This window comes from Hydra viridissima, unplaced genomic scaffold (assembly GCF_058129835.1).
Source record: "Hydra viridissima isolate aposymbiotic clone 2 unplaced genomic scaffold, HvirCarnegie_v1 scaffold_1, whole genome shotgun sequence".
NCBI lineage: Eukaryota > Metazoa > Cnidaria > Hydrozoa > Anthoathecata > Hydridae > Hydra > Hydra viridissima.
Window position 1 is genome coordinate 27,957,200 of NW_028324300.1, and position 17,491 is coordinate 27,974,690.

Consider the following 17,491-nt stretch of genomic DNA (forward strand, 5'->3'; position numbering starts at 1 on the left):
ATTGTCACTTTAATATCACATGACCGCAGGAGTTTTAGGAGAAATCACAAAATAGGAACAGAATTTGGTTAGTACAGTGCAAGATCTCTTCAGACTCTTTGTATTCTTTCCTTAAGCAAAATTTACTGTCGAATAGGTAGGTAGGCATCAAGTTTTCACTAACGATTTTCAGAGATATATTGCGCATTACTTTGAATCATGTTTGATATTAGGGACAATATACTTTTTTGGATTGTAAAAAGACTCATTATAAGTAACGGAAGGTATAGTTTGCTTGTAGTTTTTACTGTAAACAAATAAAAAAAGAAAATGTAATAACATATTTAAAAGAAATCAGTTTTACATGATTTACTTATAAGAATTAATTAGAATATAATAATAACTAATGAATAAGTTAAAAAATATTTCATTACAGTGTCGGTCAACTCAGGTCTTTCCATTTGTACCTAGAATTTTTTCCTTTTACTTTGGAAAAGTTTAGAATTATCTTTACTACAGGGCGAATTGCACATAGCAAAACAATAATATATTTGAATTTATCAGTTCTAATATTTTTACATAGTGCATTTGTGCATGTTGTGTATGTCGGTATTTTGTTCAAAACAAACATCAAGTTAGAAACTGCATTTGGTTTGAGAGATTTTTTTAATCATTCATTCTATACATGTCCTCAAAAGTTATTTTTGATTTGGTGCGAGAAAGAAAGTTGTCATTAATTAAAATTTTTGTTCAATTTTTAGATTTTCTACTCGTTTCTATCATTTAAGTATTAATCTAATTTAAATAATCTAATATAAATATTCTATTGAATAGCATTTATGTACAAGAAATTATTAAAAAGTTTTAAATCACCAATCATTAATGGTTATCTGTTGCAATAATTTTTATCCCCTCTTAAATTAGCTTCTTGTTCATAAATAGTTTGTTACAGGAGTAGTAACCATGTCAAGATTTTAGTTTCAGTTTGGAATGTCCTTGAAATCAATAGAGTTTAAACAACTTAAGTTGTGTGCCACTTGTTTCATATTAAAGTAGTTCATACTGATGAGAGCTGTGACTCAATGATTTCTATTCAAATCTCTCAATTTTAAAGTCAGTACTATTTGCAGGCCAATTAATAAATTCAGTGTTTTAGTCTTCAATCTTTTAATCAAGATGCTCCATGTGTGTGAGGATTCATACTTGCTGAACTTAGGTCAATGAAATAAATGAAATAAAACTCAAATCTTGCTTATTAAACATTTATTATGAAAAAAAAAAAAAAAAACCCTCTGATTATTTAAGCTTTTATCATTTTAAAATTGTTTATCCTTGTACCTGAGAATATATATTTTACAACCACAAGCTTTTTTTTTTTTTGCATTTTGTAATTCTGTTTTGAAATTTAAAAGCAAATTAAATGAAGCAGAAAGCATTTATTTATTATCTGTAAAAATACTTTAAATAGGCAGGATGCTTGGTCATGTTTTTTTAACCGTTAAGTGATATGGACTTTTTTTCACATAAATGTAAGAAACATTTTATTAAACAAAAGCTAGTTTTTGTAACTCAGTAAAATATGAAACTTAGAAATAATTTTTGAGTACTTTTCAGATTTATAAAATGGTTCAATATATTTACTAATCTAATATGTATAGAGTAATTTAAAAATATATGTATTAAAATGTAATATCTTACAAAATATTCTTGCTTTTGGCACACTAGGTTCTATGGGTAACACCTGTTGTGTTGAAGGAGATAATCAGCAAGACATTGTTGGTACCCAAGAAAGTAACAACACACCACAAAATGCTACACTGACAATAACGTCATCAGCAAGTAGTTTGGATCATGAAGGTGCGAGAAATGCTGAAGAGCTTTATTTTACTGTTAAATTTCAGTTTTTATGACAAAATAATTTTATCACTTGTTTTAGGTTTCCAGACTTCACCTTCTTTTATTTTTAACAAAGGTTGATCATTTTTCTTATAAAATTTACCTACAAAATGATCAAATATATTTAAATCATAGATCACTGTCAATATTCAGAATCATAATTTATAATCATAAATTAATGCTTAATTATACCTAATTAACAACTAAATTAATACACTGTCAATATTCAGAATCATAAACTAGAATCATAAACTAGAATCATAAGTTATAGACAAACCTACATTGTTAAAAATACAAGTAACCTGGTATGAACTGTTAAATTAAATATATTCAAAATTAATATTTTGTTTGTATACGTATGTATATATATGTGTGTGTGTGTTTATTTATATGTTATGTATGTATCTGCATATATGTGAAAATTGGACATTATTGGTTTATTGTAAACTGATTTCCAAAATATTTTGACAAATCTCATAATGTTTAAAGTCAGAAGTAAATGTGTCAACAATCTTAATTTTTTTAAAAAAAAAAGCTGTTGAAAAAAAAAAAAAAAAAAAAAAATTGTTTAGATTTTTCAGGTTTAAATCCTTTAATTAAATTCTAATTGCAGTTTTTAACTTTAAAAGTCTTTTCAATCCATAGACTCTCCAAGTTTCAATTGTAAAGCTCTGTTTTTTGTTTAGAAACTTGTATATTCAATCAAAAACTTATATTTTTTTCAATATTCTTTTGAATAATTTTAAAATTCACACAAAATGTTTGCAATTTTAATTGAAAAAGTTTGGTTTATTCAATTTGTTGTAATTTTTTGTAGTAACAAAAATGAAAAGTTTTTGCAAATAGTTAGAAGCAACTATTCATGTTCAATCCCTATATTGACAGAACTTGAATACGCATCAATCATGTTATCAAATTATATTTCAAATTTGACATATAAATTTGCAATCAAGTTTTATTGGTGGTTTTTTAAAAAGACAAATCAACATTTTAAATTCACTTTAGGTAGTGAAAGCCCTCTCTCTTGAGAGTAAACTCTAGTTTTATTAAAAATATCAGTAGCTTTTTTATCCAGGTCCAGAGACAAGACTTGAACTTACTGAAAAAAGATTTAGGTGGAAACTGACGAAATTTTCATGAAAACTTTATTTATTTAAGCTTTCTGTAAATAACATTATTCTACTTGTTTCTTATATTTAAGAAGCAATTAATAATTATGAAGTTGCTAACTAATGTGATTATTTGCTTTCATAATATTCATTTAAAAGAAGTTATAATGAATTTTATATTTATGTTGGTAAATTATTTAGTAAATGTAATTGGCTATCTATAGAAATTGAAAATATTTGGTAATCATTACAAGAATGGTAAATTTTTATGTGTAGATTTAAACCTTATGTAGGATGTGGTTATAATTAGAAATGCAAATCTTTTGCTTTATGCTGACAGAAAGAGTTCTGATTTTAAAAAAATTTTCCCAAACAGCACTTGAATTTATTAAGCTTAATTTTTGTTTAATATAACTTTTTTATATTATATATAGAATATTGTTAATTAATTGGACATTTAAACATTTTTAAATATAGAATTTTTAATTTAGAAGAAAAAAAATTTATCAAACCAATTTTTTTATTTAATTTTAAACAACTTACAACTGATGTACTGGTTTACTGATTTATTTTCTGCAGACCAGAAAACACTAAAACTTTTTATTTATTTACAAGATAGTTCATGACAACAATCTACAAAATATTTATCAAGGCTCTCATAAAGGTGCTTTATGTTTTTGAAATTAAAACTAAGTTCACACCCAAAAAAATATTTTCAAATTAAATAGAAAGTTTTATTATGGCAAAATATATACATTAAAGCTAAGGAACTCTTAACTAGATTTTTAGTTAATAAAATGATTCAATATGTTTACTAAAGTCATATATATATATATATATATATATATATATATATATATATATATATATATATATATATATATATATATATATATATATATATATATATATATATATAAGAGTAATATTATTAGATATTTTACACACTAAGTTCAATTTGTAACACTCCATTTAAAACAATTGATAAACAAAGGATTGTTAGTACCCAAGAAAGTAAAAATGTACTAAACTATGTTACTGATGCTAACATGTCACCAGCATGAGAACTGCTGAAGAATATTATTGTATTATTTTAAAAAAATTCTTTTGTTATAGTGAAATAATTATAACACTTGTTTTAGTTTTCAGGTTTCACAATCTTTTTTTTTTCCTTTTAACAAATATCAATAGTTTTCTTCTTAAAATTTACCTATAAAATGATCAAATGTATAGTTAAGTAATAGAGCACTGTCAATTTTCAGTGCCATAAAAATTAAAATGTCAAAATGATTATTTTGTGTTTTGAGGAGTGTGAAGCATATAACTTCTACAAAAAGGAAAGAAAATGGCCTCAATTACAATTGCATAAGTTACTCTCCATAAGTAGTGCTATGTAGAATTCACAGGGAATCCTAAATGAAGGGATTAGCTCAAAGTCCTTGTGACTTCATTGCAACTACAAAGTCAAAGGCATGGTTTTCAAATTAGCACTATGCAGAGGACTTATACAATCAGCTGCATGGCGCTGTCTCCAAATTTAGGTGTCCTAGACTAAAGTTGTTTTTCCATCCACTGGATAAAAAAACAATCAGTGCTTGATGTTCTTTGCTCAAAGAATGTTGTTGAGCAAAGAACATCAAGCTTGTTCACAACTAAAAAAAATGAAAGTTTTTTCTGAAAATTCTAAAGAAAAGGTCATCGTTTACCACCACAGGCTTTTAAATTTGAAAAATGCCATAACCCTAATGATATATGTATATGTGTTACTGTTTTTACTGCATTTATATATAATTGATTTTTTAGATGAAATTCTCCACAATTCAGAATTGTTGTTACAATTAAAAAAGAAGGTTGGGAAAGACTGGTTAGACTTGGGACGTTTTTTATCAATTAATGATAATGACCTTGATGCAATTGATGCTGACTATAATGATTTGGAAGAGAAGGCATACCAAGTGTTCTGCTTGTGGAAAAGGCAGCAAAAGTTTCCTACATTAAATGCTTTAGCTAATGCAATATACAAGATTAATAGAACAGATTTAATAAAAGTGATGGAAAAGATCTCAAGTACCAACTTTTTTTTTTAACATTTTTTAAATGATAACTTTTTTTAAAAAAATCCTGTTTCTCTGAAGTTTACAATTACAGTAAAAAGATTCATAAAATGTTGTTTGCTTTTTTTTGCTTTTTATAACAGAAGTTGAATTTATTTTTTAAACACAATGTTTTGAATGTGTAAGTTTTTTGCTCTTTTTTTATACATATATTAAATAAATTATACATATATTAAATAAATTATACATATATTAAATAAATTGTTTGAGACAAAAAAACCCTTTCAAGCCGCCCATTAAAGCAAGAGTGGAGTAAAATGCAAACAAATAAAGCTTTGAATGATAAAGTGTTTTGCTCATTTTTAATATATACATTTATTAGATATGTCATTTGAGAACCCTCTGAAGCCAACCATTAAAGCTAGATCAGGTAAGCTGTGTTAAAGTTATTAGTCAGTATGCATTTTCTTACTGTTTAAAAATGTTAAACATATAATCAAACCAGCAAAGCATTATCCTTGTTGGTGAAATATTTGTAACTTGTTTTAGAATTCATTTCCTTTCAATCATTTCTTTTCAATAATTTTTTGATTGTTTATTAATTGCTATGACTGTCATCTAAACTAATCAAATTAGTTGTAAAGTAACCCAGGGTAGCTTTAGCAGTTCAGATTTCAGTTTCATTATCAATAAATGAATCCCATACAAAATAATTAATTAGGGAAATGATTCATTAAATAGTTTAAATTATTTAAATAATTAAGGGAACTTTTAACTTAAGCAATACTGATTGAATTAGATACGCTCAAATGATTTTCTTGTTCTTTTGATCGCTCAACATATCGTAGAACTTTTTACTTTATAAATATATTTATGAATAATATTGCCCAAGTTGAGCAAAACGTAATGGAATTTTTATTCTTTTATTCAATTACCTCGAATATCAATGTCACCTCACTGATGTTTAACATTGTGACATGCATTATTGTAATTGTAACTAGTCAAAGTTAATTGATAATATCAAATCTGAATCCACAGGATTAATGTGGTACCAGAGATGGACATGTTTAGGTTGCATAAGAGTAAAAATTTTAATAATAGTTACTATTCCAGGTATTCTCAGTTATTTTTTAAAATAAAAAAAAATTTATTTTATTAGAAATTTATTTTTGGGAATCTATTTGAAACATTCTATTGAATTTTGATAACAAAGTCATATACAAATATTTGCTTAGATTGTTTGGTTTGCAATATTTTGCAGTTATGTTTTAGAAACTAAAAAAAATTCCTTTTATGTTTTTTTAGAAATGCAAGAGGCACTTAAAAATTATTACCTTAAAACTTACGGAAAAACAGATGGAATTGTGCATAATGTGAAAACTCCAGCTAAAGTTGAACTCTTAAATAAGTTCATTGAATTGACTGTAGTTGATGGAGATGAAGTGGAAAAAGACACTGTTAGTATTGCTGAGCGAGAGTTATTTCTTCGGAAACAAATGAGTTATAAGCCAATCAAGTTTAATGAAGTGTTTTCAAAGGAGTTCTCTTTACTCTTGATATCTGGTATTGCTGGAATTGGAAAAACATGGTTGCTCAAAAAGTGCCTACTTGGCTGGGCTAATGGTACCTTATGGGAGACTGTGGATTTTGTATTTCATCTTGAATGTAGAAAGTTAAACTGTTCTAAGAAGATAGGCAACATAGAAAAGGTGCTTAATTTTTTCTATAAAGACATTTTTCAAGAGTGCAATGTTTGTGAGCATTGTTCTATTTTGTTTGTAATAGATGGGTTAGATGAATTTGCTTACTTTGATGAACTAATAAATCACAATCCACTTAATCCAAGCAAAAAACCCATTGTTAATGCATTAGCAGAAGTGTTAAATGCTCAAAAGCATAAATGTATTGTTGCTGGAAGAGTTGGACCTATATATAGATACAAAGAGAGAGCGGTAGAATTTACAGACAAGTTAACCATTCAAATAATGGGATTTAATGACAAAGGAATAAATGAGTATATTGAAAAAATTGGCAACAATAAAGAAACCATTAAAAGTGTTCTTAAAGAGTCCAGCAATGCTAAAGCCATGGCATCTGTCCCATTTTATTTATCAGCAATGTGTGCAATCATTACTGAAAGTGATTTTTATTCTTTCAACACTCTGACTGAGTTGTATTGCTGCATCTTTTTATACTTTTTTCAAAAACACATTTGCAAAACTAATGAAACAGTTCATAGGATGATGGAAAGTGAGAGTAACAAGCAACATGTTTTAAGAGTTTGTAAAATTGCATGGGAGCTATTCAATCAAGGTAAAATTCTTTTCTCACAAGATGAAATGAAAAGTCTTGTGAATGACTTTGATGAAGTTGAAAACAAACTTTTGGGTTTCATTGAAAGAGTTGAATCACATCTTGGTTATCAATATCAGTTTGCTCACCTCACTTTAATGGAGTTTTGTGCTTCTGTTCATGCATACATTTATTTGAGCCCTAAGAAAATTATCAATTGCAATAAGTTGCGCAGCTGCTTGCCTATGATCTGCGGATTAGCAAATGAAAATGATAGATGTTTTGTGAGATTTCTTGCTAACTTGAAGACCTCAAAAGAGAGAAGTAATTCTATGCTTGGTAAGTTCATGAAAGGTGTTAAAAAAGTTTAGCAACGATTTTGTAATTTAATTTATAGTCGTTTGTTTGTAATTTGTAGTAAAATAAGTCGATTTTTTTTGTTAACTTGTTTACTTTTAATGCAGAAAAGAGTTCAATGCTTCCTGCTGTGCTTGGTAAGTTCAAAAAAAATATTTGAAAAATATATATATATCAGTTAATCATGAGTTCTATTTAATATAATAGTTTTCATTAATTTGTTTATTTTGTTTATTAAGGTTTATTGTTTTTTTCCTCTTGAATTTTCTCATAAGTTTTGATACAAACCATATTTATCATATTTATTACTCTTTTTCTTCCTTTTTTTATTTATTTAGTTATTTTTTTGAGAATAAGCAGAACAACTTTTTGAAATTTTTTTAATGTAAATTTTTCTTTAATTATGTGTCTAACTAATCTTTCTTCAAACGATTTAAACATTTTTTTTAGTTTAAAGATTGCAGCTTTTTTTAAATAAATTACCTGTTGTTTATTTCAAAAGTTCATTACATATTATTTTATTATATTAGATAAAATTCCTTTATTACATGGTAATAAATTGTTTCTTTCATATTTTAGTTAATTTAAGTTAACTTAGAAATAATTAATACAAAAGGTGTCATCTCAACTCAATCGTTTGAAGCTACTAAAAATTCTTATGAGTATTTTTTTGTTATCAAACTTCAAATTGCAACCTGTTTTTAAACATATATCAATAAATTTATAATAAATTTTTCAATATCAAAAGAAGTGAATTAATAAAAAAAAAGACAATTTTTGAGAAAACATTTATATAAACGTTTAAGAGGTAAGTAGCGTAAGCTACGACCTTAAAAAAGTACCAATTTTGACTTTCGGACATCTTTACACGCCCAGAGCATAATTAGAATAATTGGAAAAAATCTGGGTTCTTTATCACTAAGGAAAGAGTGTTAATTGCTGAAATTTTGCTAAGCACAGGAAAAATTTATTTAAATTTATTTCTTCTAGTCCTTTTTAAAAAAGTAATGATAGATAAAAATAATAAGAAATAAAAATTCATATATTATGCTTTCTTTTTTTAGCCTTGTTACCAAAAGGATTTCAATTTTCGAGAGGTAAGAATTATTTAAATCATTTTCGGAAATCTTTTACAAAATCAATGCATTAAAAATGCTATTGCTTTATTTTTGATAAAATTTCTTGGATTCGTTTACTTGCCACAAGTTTAGAATAATTGATGAACTCGACTACTTTTCTTCTTTCTTTTGTAAAATACCACTGAGCATTTCAAGCTTAAAATGACCTACTTTCTATATCAGAGTTCAAACCTAAAAAACTCAAAAAGAAACGCAATAAAATGTAAACTAACATAAGGGATCAAAACAAACATAGAAAACCTGTAATAACTTCTAGACAGAAACAAAGGGAATACTTGAAGCTGCTATTGTGTTCATGAGTATCACCAAAAAAAGGGAATACTTGAAGCTGCTATTGTGTTCATGAGTATCTTCCTTTGCTGAACGAAAATAGAAAAACGATAACTAAAACGGGGTTAGCTGATGTTAATAGTCGTTAGAAAATTCAGCAAGGCTTGCCTATAACATATCCATCTGGAAACTCAACAGCACCTGCTGACATTAAATTCTCAAAGTTGTAGTTACAAACTGTGTTTGTCTATTGGTAGCTAAATGCAAGCACTTGTAGTTGTTACAGCCGTAACAACATTTAAGTTACAACTTCAATGGTTGATATTAAAAACGTCAACTTTATGGACCTAAAGCCGAAATGAAACTCGGTTTTAGGTCCGTAAGATTTTAGTTAAAAAAAAGTTGTTTTTTTAAACATTGCTAACAGAAACAAGTAAAAAATAAAACTTGTAGAAATGGATGGTAAGTTAGAAAAAAATGATAGAACAAGATAGCTCCTTCTCTTCTTGTTATTGTGAGTTCTTTTTATGTATTTTTCTTTCGATAAAAAAACTTTACAAATTAAAGAAAATAAACCAACGAATAAATTGCAGTTATCTTTAAAATTTCGGTTTGCGAACTGTTGGTTGTAAACGACTTTTTGCTGTTCTTTGATAGGACGGTTATTAGCGACTTTAAAAGGTGGTAATGACACCTCTCGAGACTCAAGTCATTTAAACCCGACAAAAAAGGATTTCAAACTCGCCTGCTTTTTTCATGTAGTTTATACCACTGAAAATATAAAATCAAAAATGATGGGATTTCAATAGAATGGTTTCTAATGTCTCAGTTTTTTTTTTTGAAAGTTACTTTAAGAAATATTACATCTAATATATAAAGGGTACAAGAGAAAATAAATTTACAAAGAATATTTAGCGACGTTGGTTTTTCAGAAAAAATATTCAGGGTTGGTTTTTTTGTAGCAGCAGCACGACAATCTCTGTTTTTAAGTAGCTTGTTTTCAATTTGTACTCTTTTCAGTCAGAAGTGGAAGTAGTAGAAGACAGCAATGTCTAAAAATCCACAAAAATTTAATTTGATGTTAATCGCTTGTACTCTTAATACAAAACGAAAATCTATTTTTGTAATTAGGTTGCAAAATATAGTTGCAGTAGATTTAATGATTCTCTTGCGATTGTAATTTGCAATATATTTGAAATGTTTGGAGCACCTTACCTTTAATGAGACAAATTATTTAGAGGGTTAAGCAAATCAAATTTGCAAACCTTTTTCCTTTTTTTTTTGCTATCTTTTTAGTTCTTCTGATTTTGGTTTCTTTACTTATTCTACATGTGATCTTTTTTAGTTAGACTGAGCACTTTTCTTTTGATATTGATCAAAAGTCGAAAAGAAATATATCTACAACAAGATAGGCAACTTCACTTTCTGTCAATCACAATTCTTCTCTTAAGTATCTATTGTTGAATTGTCATGGGACTGAATTTGCGAGACATAATTGCACATTTATGATCATTAAACGAATTAGACGATTCTAAACTGCAATCGTTCACATTCCACCTTCGGCTTTTATTTATTTATTTATTTTTTATATGATTACAATTAAACCCCCTCACTCTGGTTCAACTTTTTAAAAAAACTCTTTAAGCAAACCGACGTTTTTCGAACGAGAGCATCGTCGCATGAGTTGCGTTGTCTCATCGATGTGAAAATCGTAAACGTCCTTGTTTATTTTCTTGTTTATAATAATTTCTGCACTATCGATGTGAGAGAGGTGTTTAAGGTTTTGTTGTTATGCATCTTGTAGTTGTTTGAATCAATATTAAGCACAACTTGTTTCTATAAGTTAGAAATTTAGTGAAAAAGAAATAAAAAATTCAGTTGATACAATCGCTTCATAACTCTTTTCCAAAAGTTATTAATTTGTAAAATTTTGGGGACATAAATATGATTTTATGGTATCTTTTCTCCTTAAAACTGAATTTAAAGTTTACAAATGATGGCTATAATGGGTCTACGGTACTGATACGGTATTTTGTCGTGTGAAAATTTTAAAATGCAATTTCTAACCGTTTTGACAATTTTGGTCGACCGTTACCTCTTGAAATCGACATACTTTCATTTACTTTTTTACATTTTCCATTGTTATAGCAAGTGATTTTTTAATAAAATAATTTCCATTAACAAACTTTTAAAAACAATCAACTCTCTCTCTTTTTCTGCTTTTGGCAAAGCTTTTGATTGACTAATTTGTTATTCGTATTTCTATTGGGTGAAGCGTAATTAAAGTTTGAAAACAGAGTGCTACAAGTTTTAAGAAATATTTTAATTCTAAATTTCGTGAAAAAAATATTTTTCAAACAAAAAAATATATATTTAGAAAGTAAAAAACAATTTCTTGAATTGATTTGTGATCTTTTTGATTGTTTTAATCTCTTTGATATATAAAAAAATAATAGCCATTTTATATTTAATAAACACGATGCTTAAAAAATATTTAAAGTTAATTGTTTTGAGTTGAAGTTGTTGCAAATAACTAAAAATTAATAATTATAATTAGTTATTCTTCTTCTTTTTCATGTGAAGAGCGAAAAATATTCATGGAATGTTTTTTTGAAGCGCAGGGGTCGATAACAAAGAACTTGAAAAGATCAATTGACAAACGAAAGTGGAAGATTGCTATATATGATGGAAAAGCTGCTCGTGAAGTTTCACACGAGAAATATTTCATAGAGAAATTTTTTGATGCAGGATTTAAGTTGAAGGAATTATCTGTTATTAAAAATAATTTATCAGAGGATGAGAAAAATCTTCTCACTTTATGTTCGACCAACGTTCGTCGTGTCAGGTTAAGTCATCCAGTGAAGATCGATGAATGGACACCGAAGCATAAGATAAAAATTGTGGTGCTTGACATCGAACACAGCTTCGTATCAAAGAACGAGTTCGAAAGTTTCCTCCCGTGGATTCGACTCGCTGAAAAAAAATTATATCTTTACCTTCACGACGACACAAACTTCGTTGACGACATTCGTGATTGGCTTCGTGGTTCGAACAAGTGGTTGTGGGTCACGTACCGTGGAGAATGTTATTCAAACGCAGCGAGAGGTGGAGGCGAAAAAGGAAAACAAAACAAAAACGTAGGAGAGCGCGCTCGCTTAATCAACTCGTCATCTAATGACAACTTATTAATAGAAGGTATGTTCCATATAAAACCAAGAAATTGTTTTATTTCCTTTGAGTTTTGAGAAAAAAACAACAACAAAAAAACAGTTGGACTATAGTAATGGAATAAATTAACTCTCGAAAGAATTTCATTACCTTTTTTTAAAAATATTTTTATGCACCTTTGATAGAGCATTTCTATTGAAGATGTTAAAAGAAATAGAAAATCATATGATAATATGATTCTCTATTTTTCATATTATCATATGAGAGTCATACGACTTTATGTCTCTCTATTTTCTTCCTTATTTTCAGATAGGGCATAATATATCTTCCTTGCAAAATTAAGAGCTAGTTTGGAAGAAGAATGAGGCAGGTAATTTTCAACTTGTATAGGTATGATTATTTTCCGGCACGAATTCACACGAATTTTCTGATAAATTTTTATTCTCATATTCTTCTAAAACTAGTAATAAAATAATTTCAGAGCTTGCTACACCTTTTCGCTATTTCACTTACTAATTCACCAGCCATGTTTTTTTCATTAATTCAAACCTTATAGCCGTTTTTAGTCAAAACTTTATGTTAATCATTTGCGTATTCATTAATCTTTTTCCAATTATATATGATTATGTCACATTTTTCGTTTCTTCTGTCAGTTTGAATATGTTGTCGAGGGAATTTCCTTTCCTAATCTTCTGCAGTTCTTCTGTGTTGTCAAAATATTAGAAAGCAGTTATATTACTACAGAGGTTTTAACCTAATGGAAACATGTGAAAAGTTTTGATGACGAAGTTTTGTTGACAAAACAACTTAAAGGTACGATAGGTAACATTTCAAATATAACAATCATAACTCTTAAAATTTTAATTATTATAAAGTAAAAAATTTCATCAAATCAAAAATTCATAGCAACAATTTTCATCAAATATATTCAACTTTTGCATATTTAACTAAAAAATTTGCAACTTGTATCTAACTTTCTATCGTTAGTGTATGTAATAGTGAAATTTAGAAGAACTTAATTACAAGTTAGAGGGGTATACTTGTTACATTATGTACGGAATTATGAAAAATCTAAAGGTTTTGCTACGTGCAATCATGGAGAAGTAGTTGTGAAAAGTGCCATACTTGAAAAGTATAACACAACTGATATGGAAGATTTTTTTTTTTTTTTTTAGAAATAATGGAATGGCCTCCTTAATTCCCCGATCTTAATCTCATTGAGTTATTGTGGGAAGAACTCAATAGAAAAATGTTGGAACAGCAGTCATCTTCTACTCAAACTCTCTGGAATGTGTTATAAAAAAGTTTGGAATACTATACCATTGCAAACATTGCAAAAAATTAATAGAACACATGCCATTAATCTGTGACGCAGTAATCAAAAGTCAAGGTAGATGTTTTGATTAGTCAACAATTTTGTTATTTTTTGATACTTTTAAATATGTTGTGACAAATAGTTTCTATATTATGCAATGCAGTGACTGCGTATCAAGCAAATGAGTCACCTAAAAAGAAAGCTAAATATGGATCCATCATTTTACTTTGTTGTCGAAGAAGCAAAATATTTTGAAGAAACTAAATGATTTTCAGAAGAACAAGAAAGGAACGTTGTATCCATGATAACTGCAAACAATAATGGGAAAAAATAAGTAATAATCTAAAATTACAAAGGATTTGCAATGAACGAATAAAAATTTCAATCGATTTGAAAACACTCCTTTCAACATAAACATGAAGATACTCGATGAACGTGATGACTTTTATGATGACACTTATGAATGTGATGACACTTATGAATGTGAAGGCATTTAAAAAGAGAGAAATGAAAGTTCGATATCAAAAACTATTTGAAGCAAATGAACATTTTGAGAAACTTTCTCTTCTAAATTTAAATATAAGAAATGCAAAGTCAAATTTGGAAACTATTCTTCACGCTATGAGAATATTTTATGTTTATATAGGAGAATAGTTTGTATTTCAAGTCTTTTATGTGAAATATATTTGTTTCCACAATTAATTGTTCTCTATCTGGGTTGTAGCTCGGATCACTTAAATTAAAAAAATTACGGTTACCGTACACTTATTTGGTATTATTAGCAATTAGGAGTTGTAGGTATGAAAAATAATTTTCTTGTTTTTAAAAGCGCAACAAGTTAACTGTTGTTAATCAAAACATCATTAAAAACTTTATCAATTTGCTCCTTATAAATAAACTCATACTTTTCTTGAAATATCAAAGCACAAATTATCATAAATAATCATAAATAACAAAAAAAAATCACAGCATTTTAGCTCTCGGTTTCTTTATTTTATTGCTACGATAATATTCGTAGCTATTATGATATATCCATAATTTCATAATTTTTGCATAATTTCATGATGTTTGCATAATTTCATTATATTTGCATAATTTCATTATAGTTGCATAATTTCATAATATCTTCACAATAATTAAAAATAAGTTTCGATGTTTTCTTTTTATTTCCAAAACCTAAAAAACGTAAAAAACAAAAAAACTCCTTCCATTTTTCTTTTCAAAACAAATACGACGAAGGTTTTTAACTAAAATGTAAACCAATAACAAAATGTAGTCTAAAAAAATTCTGTTGAAGAGTTTTTGTCCAGATGAATAAAAAATGTAGCAGAACGACTGGAAAGCAAAGACACGGCAATAACTGCAAATGAAAATAATAAATTTCTCGCTGAATAAGATGATGGTACTTTCTAAGGTCAGTTTTTCTAATAAAATATTTTCTTAACATGCTCCTATTAAGAGAAAAAAAATCATATTTGAGTTTAGAAGAAAAAAATGAAAGACGAAAAAATATTTATTATACATAAAGAAACTAATGTTCTGATTAAAATTTTTATTCTTTCGGTGGAATTTTTATTCCGCTAAAAAAGTAAAACTTCATAAAGTATTAAAAGTTTTTTTTTAAACACTTTTAGTGTAGCACCAATGCAAACTGTTAGGGGTGGGGTAAGGGGTTGGGTGAGGGGTGGATGAGGGATGTAAATATATCATTCGGGGAGAGAGTAGCAGCCTGTAAAAAATTCATATATATACAAATTTCAATAACAAAAAAAAAGCAATTTGAAATGTTGGTTCTTGACCTTCTCGCTCATCAGAAATGATGAGTTTTTGGAAAAAATTCCTACCGCAATACTAAAAATGTGTTTCGAATTTTAGTATTCCACCTAACATGGTCGAAGAGATATACCAGACCTTTTCTCGCAAAATACTTTCTCAACACTTTTTAAATTATTATTCATTTAAATTATTATTACAAAAATTGAACATTTTTAGTGCATAATGTGCAGTCTTTTTTTAGTTTCTTTTATGACCAATATGACGTTCGTTACCAGATTGTTTTAAGGTGAGAGGAATTTAAAAATTACAACTCAAATTTACCATAAGAAGTTTTTTCAAAACTGCATAATAAAGATATTTCAAATATATTTGTATTAAACTTGTAGAGTGTATTAGTTGATAAAAAAAAATCAGCAAAGGTCGGCAAAATTAAAATTTTTTGACAGTAGAGTTTTCATGAAAATAAGAGAAGAGGAAATCTCATTCCACGAAAATAGGAATGGGATTTAATTCACTTGAAAACCTAAAAATGGGGGACGGGAATAGAAATGGTTGTGAAGGAGACGGGGGAAAAGGAAAACTTTATTGCTACACAATTTAATCTTTTAGGAAAGTTGCTTTCTATTTTTTTTCTTTCTTAGTCGCATGCATCGCAGTTGAAAACTATTTTTGATAGTCATATTTTTTTGCGACGATATGGGAACCGGAATAGGAATGAAAAGGGAAAATGAATTTCATTCTGATTGCGAGAGGAAATGGAAAACTGTTGCAGCAAAAAGAAGGATATAATTTCCGAAGGATAAAATTACAAATATTAAAAAAAAAAAAAGTTGTTAGTTTGTCTTTTTATAAAACTTCACTTGTCTTTTTATAAAACTTCATTTTTTTGGAATCAAAAATTTCAATTGCAGTAAAATAAATGTTGTTTAATATAAAGTGCTATATTACTGCAATTGAAATTTTTATATTTTACTGCAATTGAAATTTTTGGAATCTAAAATTTTAATTCCAGTAAAATAAATGTTGTTTAGTATCAATATTGTGACAAATTTGATTTTTCCATGATTCGTTATAAAGTTATTCAATTCGGTATATTATAAAGATGAGTTACTAAGGTCCTCCTTTAGAGTCAGGTTATTTTGTGAGTTTTTTGCTTTCACCGTCAGTTATTTGTTAGAAAAAAAACTATCTATAAATTGAAACAAAATAAAAATTGGTAGGTAAAGAATTACTCTAAACTAGAAAAAGATAACTAGACCTCCAACAAAAATTTTAAAAGCTTATCAAAAAAAGTTCGTTTTTAAAAAGGCTATAAAATTATTTTGTTTGTTGCTTTTTTCTGAAGATTTATATTTTATATTTTATTTATACTTTTATATTTTTTGTTAAGCTTTCTTTTTGTTCTGTTATTTTTTACAAAGTCAATTTTTTTGAAAATCTCAAAATTTGAAAAGTTTGCGGTCCGACGGCTCCGTCAAAAAAAAAAAAAATCGAAAGCCCATTTATAAGTCAAACTAGTATGCCAAACATTTGTCCCAAACCTATTACCCTCTTCATAAAAAGAAGCATCGTGTGGGCACTTCTTTCGTTTGAATAATCTTGAAGCCGACTGAAATCTTTTATAAGATGAAAAAGGGTAATGTTTTGCGTAATTTCATTTTTAACTGTCAGAAGTGGACAGCTAAACTCATATTTAAAGAAGAGACAGCTGAATTTAAGCAAAGTCGCAGTTTGCAACTGTAGAAGAGGTAATCAAAAAAGTGCACAAGAATGCGTTGCATGATCGGCGATTGAAAACATCCAATATTGTAATGGTTATAAAATTTGTAAATAAATGCGTGTTTTAAATCCTAGCAAGCCTTATTCTAATGATAGATTTCCATGTGCAAAACATACAAACATAAGTCTGTAAGAACAGTATGTAATAGAGTTTTATGCAAACAACTTAATGAGCAAGTTTCTGCTGAAAATGTTAAATAAACAAAAAAGGTTATGCCGATGTTTATCCAACGCTAACGACATAATAAAAATGGATTTTAGTAGCAGCCTCTTGATTGTTTGTAGGATCTGTTACACTTATTACTTTTTGACTACCCATATTTAAATGAAGAATGGGTGCGAAACATGACGATTATA

At 27.6% G+C, this 17,491-nt stretch overlaps 1 protein-coding gene and 1 pseudogene across 17 annotated transcripts; both read left to right on the top strand.

The window, feature by feature from the left end:
* LOC149894282 (NACHT, LRR and PYD domains-containing protein 1 homolog) lies at positions 1-14,277 on the top strand. 17 transcript variants are annotated; one of them, XM_090075776.1, is made up of 12 exons: positions 1-136; positions 1,705-1,836; positions 4,788-5,051; positions 5,421-5,468; positions 6,344-7,669; positions 7,795-7,824; positions 8,752-8,784; positions 11,674-12,291; positions 12,574-12,634; positions 12,918-13,077; positions 13,440-13,654; positions 13,743-14,277. In XM_090075776.1, exons 2-9 carry the CDS (start codon positions 1,710-1,712, stop codon positions 12,582-12,584), a joined length of 2,457 nt encoding a protein of 818 aa, XP_089931902.1. In that variant the 5' UTR covers positions 1-136; positions 1,705-1,709; the 3' UTR covers positions 12,585-12,634; positions 12,918-13,077; positions 13,440-13,654; positions 13,743-14,277. The 17 variants fall into 17 exon arrangements, with proteins under 17 accessions (XP_089931902.1, XP_089931908.1, XP_089931946.1 ...); XM_090075782.1 differs by having other exon boundaries at positions 12,574-12,630; XM_090075820.1 differs by having other exon boundaries at positions 11,680-12,291; positions 12,574-12,654.
* The window catches only part of LOC149894283 (uncharacterized), a 7,499-nt pseudogene continuing 4,003 nt past the window's right edge, over positions 13,996-17,491 (top strand).

What these genes read in the sequence shown, in the direction of transcription:
- LOC149894282 (XM_090075776.1), top strand. Translation starts at nt 1,710, where the DNA reads ATGGGTAACACCTGTTGTGTTGAAGGAGATAATCAGCAAGACATTGTT. An exon ending in AACCATTAAAGCTAGATCAG is followed by an intron (nt 5,469 to 6,343) that starts GTAAGCTGTGTT and finishes ATGTTTTTTTAG; the next exon opens with AAATGCAAGAGGCACTTAAA. An exon ending in AATGCTTCCTGCTGTGCTTG is followed by an intron (nt 7,825 to 8,751) that starts GTAAGTTCAAAA and finishes TTCTTTTTTTAG; the next exon opens with CCTTGTTACCAAAAGGATTT.